At 35.9% G+C, this 12,863-nt stretch overlaps 1 protein-coding gene across 1 annotated transcript; it reads right to left on the reverse strand.

Annotated features, from left to right (window-relative positions):
* Positions 1-6,970: 6,970 nt before the first annotated feature.
* LOC113349207 lies at positions 6,971-11,685 on the reverse strand. Its single transcript, XM_026593140.1, has 10 exons — positions 11,407-11,685; positions 10,928-11,013; positions 10,751-10,828; positions 10,227-10,339; positions 10,077-10,142; positions 9,242-9,343; positions 8,599-9,142; positions 8,093-8,298; positions 7,785-7,948; positions 6,971-7,393 (listed from the first exon to the last, which is right to left on the reverse strand). The coding sequence occupies exons 1-10, from the start codon at positions 11,541-11,543 to the stop codon at positions 7,258-7,260; spliced, it is 1,632 nt and encodes a 543-aa protein (XP_026448925.1). The 5' UTR covers positions 11,544-11,685; the 3' UTR covers positions 6,971-7,257.
* Between the last annotated feature and the right edge of the window lie 1,178 nt (positions 11,686-12,863).

Below are 12,863 nucleotides of genomic sequence, written 5' to 3' on the forward strand. Positions count from 1 at the left end.
CAAAACACCTATTGATTTCCTTTCGATTATGAAAAAAGTTTGTAAATCTAATGCCTTAAACCAATGTAATAAAACATAGTTTCCTAGGATGAAATCACACCTACATCAAATACACAATTAAGTAAAAAGTTATATAGATTATGTCGATGTTGCATTTACGAAGTTCAAAAGATAAACGTTATACTTCGTAATTCATATACTTCCTTGACACTTTGATCATACTAAAATGACCAAGTCTAATACTAGAGTATCATATATAACCTCGCATGTTATGTTTTCAATCTTAAATGACTTGAAAGAAAGGATAAGAATGGAAACAAGTCAAGTCAGTATTACTAACCTCAAGTGGAAGGATGATGTCCTCGTCGTAGTCGTTACGTCTTCACATTATTTGGGTCTTCGGAATAATACTTGTATGTCTCAGCATTCCTAGACTTTCTAGTCTAACCTAAACGAAGTTTTCTCTAATAATCTTAATCAAACGACTGTAACTGAGTTTTGATATTGAAATGTGATAACCAACCTTACATACCAACGCTTGGTGGGTTCAACCGAGCAATGCTCTAACAGTTTGAGTTTGTAAATTTATTTCTTGTAAAACTTAAAAAGATAAAGTCAATTTGGCAAACCTAAATAGGTGCATTCGCAAACCTAAATAGGTGGAGTTCGCGAACCTGGTATAGATAGTTTCTTCTGGGACCTTTTTGATATTTAAGTTTGCGAAACCTAAAAGGATGAGTTCGGGAAACTAGTGAATAAAATTTCTCCCAAGACATTACACGAATTGATTTTGCAAACCTAAAAGGGTGATTAAGCGAACCCAATACAAGAAAAGTTCTCCCGTGATTTTTTGAGCATTTGAGTTCACGAACCTAAGATATTGATTTCGCTAACCTAAAGGCTTGAATGTTTCCTATTACTTTATTTACACTTGAGTTCACAAACCTACAAAGCTTTAGAATTCTATTTTATCTCTTATGAGTTCACGAACTCATCACTTGAGTTCACATACCTAAATGTTTAACGGGCCAACCTAATTCAATACGGGCTTTCGTTCATTCTTCAATAATTTGTGAGACGAACTTTTGACACACTTACGAATTGTTTTTTCGTAGATAACTCCTTCGTTTGGAAAGGTTTAAGTTTTTTTAAGAATTTATGAAGATTGTGATTCAATATTTTAGATCTTCTTCTAGACAATTTCCTCGTTGTACACATTGTTTATTCTTAGTAGTTTGAAGTTATCTTTGAAAGTAATTATTTTCATAGAATTTTATTACAGTAACAATTGTTTACAAATTCAAACTATGAAAGGAACGTCATTGCAAGTCTAACTTTTACTAAATAAATAAATTTATGTATCAAAGGAAAGGAGTTAGATTTAGCAATCGATAATTAACTTCGGTTGTAAGAAATTCATTGTTTACACCTTAAGAAACTCATCCTTGATTGATTACTATACAACGCTGAAAACTTAATCCCCACACGATTGTGTATCTTGTCGAAAATTATATTCTCCAAACATCTAGGATCTTCGTGAAAAATTAATCCCCACACGATTGTGTATCTTGTCGAAAATTATATTCTCCAAACATCTAGGATCTTCGTGATCCAAAGTTCGACTTAGAAAGACTTCACCTGGTATTCGTGAAGCACAGCTACAAGCTATCTTCGAAAGATAGGTAGTTTCGTAACTTGTATTTTTATTTGTTTTGTTCGTAATTCTTATGTATTTTAAGGTCATTCTCTTCTGATATACGGTCAAAATTCTGAAACAATCTATCTTCAGAAGATAAGTATAACTATTATCTATTAAAATCTTGTTTATAAGTTTTCTACAAGAATTCATCTTGGACTTTGATCAAGATTGATATGTGTAGGTAGTTGATTATGTATATTTAGTCTTGGATATTTAGATTCATATAAACAAGGGAATATATTTATGTCTCCCTGATCTAGCGTCAGAAAAGAAATCATCAGGCGTCTTGTTGGAGGGAGGGTAGTGTCGAAAATTATTCTGCGTGACAGGCGGGAGTTTACTTCAGGACGAATTATAGTAGATTGAATGGTTTATTCTTTATCAACTACATTCCAAACCGAAGTATTATAGTACGCTAGTGTTTGTAGCGGCTTAATACATTGCATGTTCAATTTGGGCGAGGTCCTGGAGTTTTTATGCTTTCAGTTTTCCTCATTAGAAAAATCTTTGATGTGTACTTAATTTTCGTTAATCAATCCTTGGATTCAAGAATTTTTCCTTGATATTATCTGAGGATATTTCTTGTTTGAATTAACTCTAATGAAAGTTTATACAAGGAATCTGTATGTTTTGTAACAAAAAAGTTGATGGTGTACTTGGTACCATCCCCTTTTCAATGTGTAATACTAGCAATTAATATAAAGATTGATACAACATTGGTAGTTAGAACTAAGCTAACGATACAGTGCATTCATTTATGAATGTTGTTGGATTACTTTGATGACATTATGTAGTTGTTTGACTTTAAATTTTATTATGTGTTTATCATTTGGAGTTTTTGGACAGTGTATACTAGGGTTTTCATGCATAATGTAGGCATTAGGGGATAACCTGTAGACTTGGAATTTTTTTCAAGGTATTCAGTATTCGGACATAAGCATATATGAGAATTAAATAGCTCTGCACACTTAGATAATTTTTATAGATCAATATTTGCATTAAAAACACATGGGACGATCCGCTCAGCAATGAACATGTACGGGAATTGGAACAATTCGTATGAATTGTTAAAACAACGGATTCATAGTATTTTAATTTGTTATAATAATAGAATTTGTATCTGTGGAACAGGCTCATCAATGTAAGTCGTGTAAGGATTGAGATTCTATTTTGTAGACAGTCCTCTATTATAATAGATGAAGCAGGCTATATTGCTTCAGATTCAAGCAAATTGTTTCTTGTGATCAAAGCAAGTTCATGCACTAGTTTCAACGTTTAAGAATTACTCTGATCCCGAGAAAGCTAAATTTCTCAACGTAGAATGATGTCAAAGAATGGAAACCAAGTAAGCATGTGAGAAGTTTTTTTTTATAATACAAAGAATAATGTGCACCCACGTATCCGTCGATTAAAGAACCGGGCATAAAAGTTAGCTCACGGATAACAAAGTATGACTCGTGAACCATCAAGCAATGTTGGAGTTCACCAGCACCCAAAAAAGACTAGTTCCCAAACTAAGAAAAGTGATTCGCAAACTCAAATATGTTTGAAGTGTCCGTGAACATACCCAAAAGTGTATAATTCGCGAACTAAAATATCAGTTCCTGAACAAAAGAGCAAATTCAAAAAAGTATCCATGAACACCTTGAAATTGCATAGTTTGCGAACTAAAAAATCAGTTTGTGAAAATGTACAATATAAAGTTTTGAGGCTTATATATCGCAGACATACTTTCTTAAACAATAAAAATTATTGTCAACCTCAAAAGTGATAAGACCTATGAACATCCAATGCTTGAGTTCATATGTCGAGTTTTGTCAAGTACATGCTTGAACCGAAAATTCTTCTTTGTGATTCGTCATATACTAAATACATACGACATTTTCTTAGAGGATAGAATAAGAAATAATGATCTAATTAGATAGTCAGTCTTTACATACCTTTGTTGCTGAAGTTCTCGCGGATGTCTTCGTTGTTCTTCAGTTTTCAATCTTTGATGATATTTGGTGATTTTTGATACTCAACTACCATGCTAGTCCTAGTCCGAGACTGATTTTAGTAGACTATAAATCAAGATATAGTTTGATCATCTAACATTGACGATAAGATTGATATACTAATACTTGTGGGTTCAAACCGAGTGATGCTCTAACAGAGATCTTGATTTCGAAGAGTTGACACTTAATGTTAGGTATTTTTGAAAAAGCGGGGGTCTAACAACCTCACCCAATATTTCTTTTAAGCAATCCGTATGGAAAAACTCCAATATAATTCCAAGAGAATCAACTAGACAGACATACTCAATCAATGGAAATATATATAAGAGTTGTATCTCAATTTCTCAAATCAATCTGCAATCGAACAGATAGAAATCTGTGAGCCGGATTAATATGAGAAATAACTTGGATGGTACCAAAGACCAATATCCAAGTGTCAATCAATTTATATCAACAACCAAAGGTTGTATTATCTAATTGATTGAACTACGCACAACCTGTGATATTTCAATTATATAAACAAATATAATGCGGAAAAGAAATAATACAGACACCAGAAGTTTTGTTAACGAGGAAACCGCAAATGCAGAAAAAACCCCGAGACCTAGTCTAGATTTGAACACCACACTGTATTAAGCCGCTACAGACACTAGCCTACTCCAAATTAACTTCGGACTGGAATGTACTTGAGCCCTATACAATCTCACACTGATCAAGGTACAGTCGCGTTCCTTACGCCTCTGAATCCCAACAGGACTCTGCGCACTTGATTCCCTTAGCTGATCTCACCCACAACTAAGAGTTGCTACGACCCAAAGTCGAAGACTTAATAAACCAATTTGTCTCACACAGAAAAGTCTATTGAATAGATAAATCTTTCTCCCACGGAATACCCACAAGTTTTCCGTCTTATGATAAATCAAGGTGAACATGAACCATTTGATACACCGGTCTTATATTCCCGAAGAACAGCCTAGAAATATCAATCACCTCACAATAATCTTAATTGTATGGTAGCGAAACAAGATATTGTGAAATCACAAACGATGATACGAAGATATTTCTGACTAATTTTTATCTTGCCTATCGGAGATTAAATCTCGAGCAAATCTTAGAGAAGATAGTATTCAATACGATGGAATAAAGCAAGATCAGAACACGCATCTACAGATAAAATAGTTGGATTTGGCTTCACAATCCCAATGAAGTCTTCGAGTCGTTAACCTACAGGGTTTTGGAAAAAAACCTAAGGTTAAAGGAGAATCGACTCTAGTCGCAACTAATATCACACAGGAGGTGCGGGGATTAGGTTTCCCAGTTACTAGAGTTCTCCCTTATATAGTCTTCAAATCAGGGTTTGCAATCAATGTTACCATGGTAACAAAGCATTCAATATTCGTCGTTAGATGAAAACCTGATTAGACTCAAGCTAATATCTTTCAACCGTTAGATCGAACTTAGTTTGTTACACACAAATGAAAAGTGACTTCATTTAGATATAGTAACCGTACCTAAATGTGTACACCTTGTTGGCTCAACAATAGCTAACTGAAGTTAGCCATATGAACACTTTCATATCAACCTTATTCATCTTAACCATAACTAGTTTAAATGACTCAAATGAAACTAATTCTAGAGTTGTTCAATTGTTTATATTCTCATAGAAGTATAAAAGACACAATTGAAGCAAAATCGATTTTGATTCACCCGAATCAATTCATGAACATTATAGCCACGGTTTGCAAAAGATTGCATTTCTGAATATATAAATGTATTAGTTCATGAACAAACCGATATTAGAACATAACCTACTCAAGTATGCAAACGGGTACGCATACCTAAGTGGCCGGACTTAGTTTGGATTCGCCAGTATGCGAACGGGTACGCATACCTCCAAACTCGGTTGAATTTCCGGACATGAACTTTACGCCAGTACGCATACGGGTATGCATACTAAGTTCCCGGACTTCCATTAAACCAACCAGTACGCCTACTGGTATGCATACTATGGTTCCCGGAGTTGGAATAACATGCAACAGTTAGCTATATCCAATCATGGTTAATTGTTCTAAACTCCCATTTCAATCATTGAAACATTCTTAGAAGACGACAATAGCTGTATCACACAAACTATTAGCTTCAAAGCAATTTTCAAATGATCGAATGATCAATATGAAACATTCCGAGTTTACATCAAATGATTGTCTCATACAAATCATGTAAGAAGTTACCAGGCGATTTTCACATGATCATCTTTTGACTTTCGTCAAGAATATAAGATGAAGTTGGTTACAGCAAAAGCTTGCCAACACATATTTCGAGAAATATGTAAGCGAGTTAAACACATCTCGAAATATCAAATGTGTATAATCGAAGTCTATATGGTTATACGACTTTTGTCTCAAATAGGAGATAGAGTAGAACTGTTAGCCACAAGACATAACACTGAGTTAGGGTTGATAGGAGTATGCTGAAAAATTACTTGGCACCTATATTTCCAAATATGCCACAAAGTTGTTGTAATACCATGGATTGAGGGGAAATCTGAACTGAAATTAATAATTGAATTTGGAGAAGACCAAGAAGCAAACCAATCATGAAGAGTAAGATATTGTTCAAGATAGATGTAATGTTGAGGCAGACAAGCATTCCAAATAGCCTTGGCAAAGGGGCAAGTGAAAAACAGATGGTTAACATCTTCAATCTAATTAGTAGTACACAGCACACAAAGTAACATCATTCGTAGCAGCAGAATGTCTTAAATTGTTTTTGACAGGGAGAGCATTATGTATAAGCTTCCATAAGAAAAACTGCAATTTACAAGGAACCTTTAACTTCCAAAATTTCAACCAAAAAGAGGTATGAAGATGGTGTTGAAGGTTAAGTAAGACTGCATAAATGGTGATAAGTAGAAGCTGTAGTGAAATTACCAGTTTAAGTAAGTGGCCACAGTAAGAGATCATCCTTTTGCAGATCAATTGGAATGGTTAAAATATAGCTCACCTGAGTAGGGGTAAAAAGTTGACGTAAAAGTGGTATATTCCACAATTTGAATCTGAGTTGATAAGTTGATTCACCCACTGAACATCATTTGTGTTTAGATCATTCCACTTATACTAAGCAGTAGTTTCACTGGGTATCCAGTTGTGTTTCCATATATTGATTGAAGTTCCAATTCCAACTTGCAGAGAATGCTAACTTAAGGTTATTTCCATATATTGATTGAAATTCCAATTCCAACTTGCAGAGAATCACTAACTTAAGGTTAATACAGTGAAGAGAATGATTGATGTTGTGTTTACTTGAAGAGAAACGCTTAATACAGTGAAGTGAATTCTAACGTTCTTACATAAAAGTGTACAACAAACAGCCTAAATAACAACTAGACAATATGACCATCATCCACTATGTACGAGCAGTAAAACAGTCAAGTTGTAACAAAAATCAAAATTTTGGGCCCTGACAATGTTGTGGCTCCAGGCAATAGCCTAGCTGGCCTGGTGTACAAGACGGCTCTGATAATACGAGAAAGATAGCCCTTCTGTGGAGAACTGTTACGGTTCACTTAACATCATCTGCAACTTGGGAACTTCGGATCCCCCAAAATGATTTTGGCTTCAGCTTCGTGTCTATGGCTGTAAAAAGCCAGCCCATCTGTGTTTCGCACATGGCACAGTTAGTTATTGTCCATGCATACCTATATCCAGGAGACAGAAAATGATGAACGTTAATTCTACAGAAAACCAATTTAATGTTAAGTGACAAATGATGGTTATAAATTAAGCAACTATCCATACATAGTACCATATGAACCAATCTAATTAAGAGTATAATATCCACACAAAAATTATGAGCAGTGTAATAGTCGGAAACACCTTTTGACACAATATATTAACCAAAATAACACCATTTATAATTTAACTTGTTGTAGTTAGGAAATTGATTCATCTTCCTGTTTTCACTGCCTTTATCTATCTGCCTTGTATATATTTAGCTGGAGAATTTCTAAGCTTTACTAACACTTTTGTCCTTTCAAAAACAGAAAGTACAGGGACATTTAGTGACTTCAGGAAAGTTAAAACTCATACCCAGGAAACCAGCTATACTCTTTAACAGCAGGCCCAACAAGTGCTAGTCCATTTGCTTTGTATAGAGTCATAACCTCATGCACAAAACCATTGGGATTCACGTAAGCACCAAGAGGTCCATCACTGGACATGACCAGTGTATCACTCCGCCTTGCAATTTCGGTCTACAAGAAAGAAAAAAATAGTGGTACTAAATATTACACAAACTTGAAATTTGTAACAAAACCATTTGCATTAGAACATTTTCTTTTCCCATCCTTCTGGTAGGTACCTTAGAGCAATTTTCCAGGTAAATCAAAGTTACAAACCTGGCAAGTTTTGCAGCAGACACGATCAAAACATCCAAGTAACTCGATTTCTCGTCGCAATCTGTATGAAATTCCATCAATCTCTAGCAGCTCTTGCCTAGTAGATTCTGATACAGGAAGTTTGCTTGCAATATGAAATGACAAAAGATCAGGTGTCTTTACAAGATCATCCATATTTGGGGAACCAACTATCTCCTTCCACATATCTGCATAATCTCATCAAGAATTTACCATCATTGAAATGAAATGCACAGTCTTCGTGCAACGAACTTTACAATTAAGAGAATAGTTCATGTGCACAGCAACAAGTTAGTTCTCAGCTACATTGGAGGTGCTGGATGCGAGACGATTAGCTTGTTTGTTTGTTTTTTCCATTCTAAGTCGCCACTGTTACTTCTACTATAACCCCATAATAATACGAAAATTGCTAAAGGAACAGAAGTTTATGCGTGCAGGTGGTATCTCTTTTTACAGGTCTTCAAGTAAAAAACTAAAAATCATGTTACCTGCAGCTTTCTGAGCAAGATAATAAGAATCATACATCCTGAAAACCCAATGCGGCAAGTAAAACCTTGAAGTTCTTTGCTTTGAAGAAGGTGCCCACGCCTGTTTTCCAGCAAAAGATTGATTCATTGAGCCAACACCATCACTGGCTTTCTCGGTCAATTTGTCAAGCATACTGTAGTCTGACGTCCCTGCAGGCTCGTCCAGGGAAGATATTCCCAACTGGTAACCATGATCGTACCTTCCAGATTCAGAATCATTGTTTGTCAGTTCATTAAGCCTGTCATACCCTTGACTTGAAGTTGAGGCTATTAAAGTCTGGTGTAATCTCAACTCTGCTGGTGAAAGATCACTCCCAAAGCTTGCTTCCGACATAGTTTCTGAATCATTATCCTCAGCTCCGTGTCCATATTTACTAGCATGTGAAGCAAGAGGCACGGACTGTGAGAATGTATACGTGTTAGTCACTGATGCCAGCTGTCCAAAAGCATCCCTTGGGGTCCTCAGTGGCAAATCTTCTTGGATGATCTGGATCTCTGCACAAGGCTGACAAGTGCATATAGATTAGTTTCCTCGGTCATGAAAGCAAAACAAAAGTTTATAAACTAATCCACATATTTCACTAAAACATCAAACAAGTCTTACAGCTCCTTCAACATCGATCCAAGTACGTCTTATATGAAATCGCTGCTGTCCACGAGTAACCACATTCAGAGAACCATCCTCCAATCGCCGACATTGCCGAATCTATAAAATGAATCTAATAGAATGAGCTTATTATGGAAGGATAATATATGTGAATGATAGGTTCATTGAAGATTTAGCGTCCTTCCTTATAATAAGTATAGTGTGTTTCGACTGTTACAACTACATGATACGAGATGACCACTATAGCAACAGTTACAAATTTCAATTTACTATCTGATATTCTGAATCTAAGTTTTATCGTGTTTGGAGGATTATAACCACAAGGTCCACAACTAACCAGAACGCCTACATGAACATGATATCTTGATAGGGCCCTGTCATGGAGTAATAAGACAAACCTACTTAAAAACCTGAACAGAGGTGATGTATGTCATGGATATTACACATTGCAATTATATATATACTCCAAAAGAAAAAAACTAAACCGGAAATTGTAGCTTCGAAGCTCCTTTGTAGTTTTCGTTTTACATATGTTGTTGCTGGTATGATAGATGAAGTAACTAACTAGACATTAATATCATGACTACTCCCCAAAATCAACAGGAATAGCACTCATGGGGCCCACTTTATTCAAAGTTTCCACAAGTCCATGAACTTACAACAGCAAGCCTGTCTTAACTTCACTATCTTGAGACAATACGTGCTTTTTAATAACATTGAGGAAATCGGGAAAAAAAAATATTGGTTGATAACAATCATAACTATTAATGAATGCCTACAGGTCCTCCTAAACCTTGGAGACGAAAACCGAAAGCGGCAAAAGAAACCATACCTCTGCCGTTGTCCCAACCTTTGCGCAGCATAACCTATAATCATCAGGATGTCTATGAACACGAATCTGCACCAATTTCACAAGGAATTAATTTTGCTCATAAAAAAGAAAAATGGCTGGTTACCAACGTTTGAGAGGTATGGCACATACCACACCTATTGTATGGGAAGCTTCAACTTGGTTCAATGCCTTCTCCACGGCAGCTTTAAACCTGGGTTGAATAACTCTCAGAGGAAGGGTTGCCTCGGGGAACAAAACAACACCTGGGAGAAAAATGGGAAAATGAATAATCTAAACCGTAATAGACTCAAACATAGGTTGACAGAAGGTGCTAAAGACAACAAATTATTTACAGTTTAGCTTAGACATATTAGAAGGTATATGATACAAACAGTGCATCAACTTAGAAAATCCAAAATGAGGTCAGTACAATCTCCAAACGTTTCAATTAATTTTGACTTAAACCAGTTATTTCAAAGCAAGAGACCAAAACAAGGCCTCTAAACATACACCCAGAGAAGTTCATGCCTCACTAACAGTGAGGTACATGTTTGATCTATGTGAAGGAGACCCATTATTAGTTTTAAGACTAAGGTGAGGCATACCTCTTTTTTCTCTAACACTTGTTATTTAAAAAAATAAAAACTAATTTTCATAATTAAGCGGATAATTACCTTCAAGATAGAACATCGGCACACTCAAAATAGCACCACCATCTAAGAAAGAAACTCTATGCTGTGTGTCCTCAACCTCTGGTGCATATAAGCGAATCAACATATAAGAATAAAAAACTCACTCTAAGTCAAAAGAATATATTGTACAAGAATTTGTCAAGGTCCTCATATACCTACCACCAAGATAAGTATGCATGGAAGCCAAACTCACGTCATAGGTAAATCCACCTATATCCCCTGCCCCTCCATCATCTTCCCTATCACTGTCACAAAGCATACACAACACAATCAGTTCTCAAACCATACTCTAAATTTCATCATCATGACATAATAAAGCAAGAATTAACAATTAAGAGCTAAGCTAGTTGAAAATTTATTTAATCACCATGATAAGTGGATCAAATTTCTGCAGAAGGTCATTTCTACAAAGTGCAGAAATCAAAATCACTGCAAAAATTGACCCAATTTGTTACTAGCTTCAGCTAATTAATAATCACCATCAATAATTGGCACATAAATTCTAAAATTCATCCCCAGCTTCAAATTAATCACCACTGTGGCTCTAACTAGGGTTTTGTTTTGAAAACCCTAAATCTGAAATGAATGAAGATGAGAATTAAGAAATCAAAATTGAAAGAAAAATGTCTGTCACTTACATGGTAATATGAGCATCTTCATCAGAGGAATGATCTTCAACTTCTTCGATTTCTAATTCTTCCATATCAAGCTGTCTTATCATCTCCATTTGAAGTCTTTCATTTTCTAAGATCCTTTGATTGTTGATGCTCTCCATTTACCTTTATATGTCTCTGTGAATTTATGAGAGATACAAAGAGAGCGAGTTTAATGAGTGAAGAAGGTTTCCTCCTCTTTGATGCTGGATGTACCCGCCATGTACAGTATCGATGTTGGAAGCTTGGTACCACAAAGACAAGTTTAGGAATGTCGTGGAACATGATACCGAGGGGCCTACTTGTGCAAGGGTTTTTACTTTTCTCGGTTCACTTCAGACTTGTTCCCAACCCTACCCCCGTATGCCATACAGACCCTAGAGTTACACCATGTTTGTTTACACCTAACTCATCTGAGTCGTCTGGATATCGTTCAATATGTTTGTTTTGAGTCATATCTGATTCTAACGGTTCCGAGTCTGGGATTAGGTCTGAGTCAGAGGTTGAGTCAGATCTTACTTAAAATAGAAAACAAACGGTCTGACTGCTGACTCGGTGCAAGTCAGGGATTCACTTAGACCCAGACCCCGAGTCAGCTGCAAACAAACAAATAAGGTCTTACACACTTAGGCTCGCTGCCCTTGTCACTATTGGGGTCTGGTCTGCGAGACAGACCGTAGAGCATTTCCTATGGGGTTTTGCAAATTTTGAAATTTGGTTAGTGGAGTTTCCACTATTGCAAAATGTAATTGGCGGCATACAAAGAAGGGCGGAGCTAAAGTAAAATTATACAGGTTTTGTAAATATATTGGCGTTTGAGCCTCAGCCGCGGGTTATCAAGCTCCAACTGCTGGCGGTCGATGCCTAGACGCCAACAACTAGTTTGGTACGGTAAAAAAACGTCTAGATTCTCTCCATCAAAACTTATTTTCATTTTAAAACACTCAACTCACACCAAAATTCACTTCTCTTAAATTTTCTTTACTAAATATTTTCTAGTTTTTATTCTAGTGTCTTTGCACTAGCAATATTTCTTATAAGTTGCAAATCTAGACTAGAGTTATGCCAACCCTTCCACAATTGTCACCCATCTTCCTCTGATCAGGTCTGACCACTCTCCGATCCTCCTCTCATCCAAACCCTATGATTCTACTAGTTGTATTCCTTATAAGTTTTTACTCTGTAGTTGGATTGCACGGAAGCTCTAAAGATTATTTAGGAATGCTGGAAACAACCGGCCACAAAACCAACACCCTTTAGAGTTTTTATTAAATTTAAACGAGAAACAACTTTCTAAGTGGAACATAAAAGTGTTTGGGAAAATTCAGATTAATATCAAATCTTCCTTATAATCTATAAACCTTCTTCGTCAAAGTAATGTCGATGGGAAATTGGATCAAACCATCCAAACCCAAATAGAAGAGCTAGAAACTTATTATGAT

Source organism: Papaver somniferum, chromosome 2, assembly GCF_003573695.1.
Source record: "Papaver somniferum cultivar HN1 chromosome 2, ASM357369v1, whole genome shotgun sequence".
NCBI classification, from domain to species: Eukaryota; Viridiplantae; Streptophyta; class Magnoliopsida; order Ranunculales; family Papaveraceae; genus Papaver; species Papaver somniferum.

Excerpts from the sequence above, each read along its gene's own strand:
- LOC113349207 (XM_026593140.1), bottom strand. The coding sequence starts at position 11,543 with ATGGAGAGCATCAACAATCAAAGGATCTTAGAAAATGAAAGACTTCAA. Across the intron at positions 11,014-11,406 it reads GAAGATGCTCATATTACCAT|TGATAGGGAAGATGATGGAG; the intron begins GTAAGTGACAGA and ends GCTTTGTGACAG. Across the intron at positions 8,299-8,598 it reads TCTTGCTCAGAAAGCTGCAG|ATATGTGGAAGGAGATAGTT; the intron begins GTAACATGATTT and ends GAGATTATGCAG.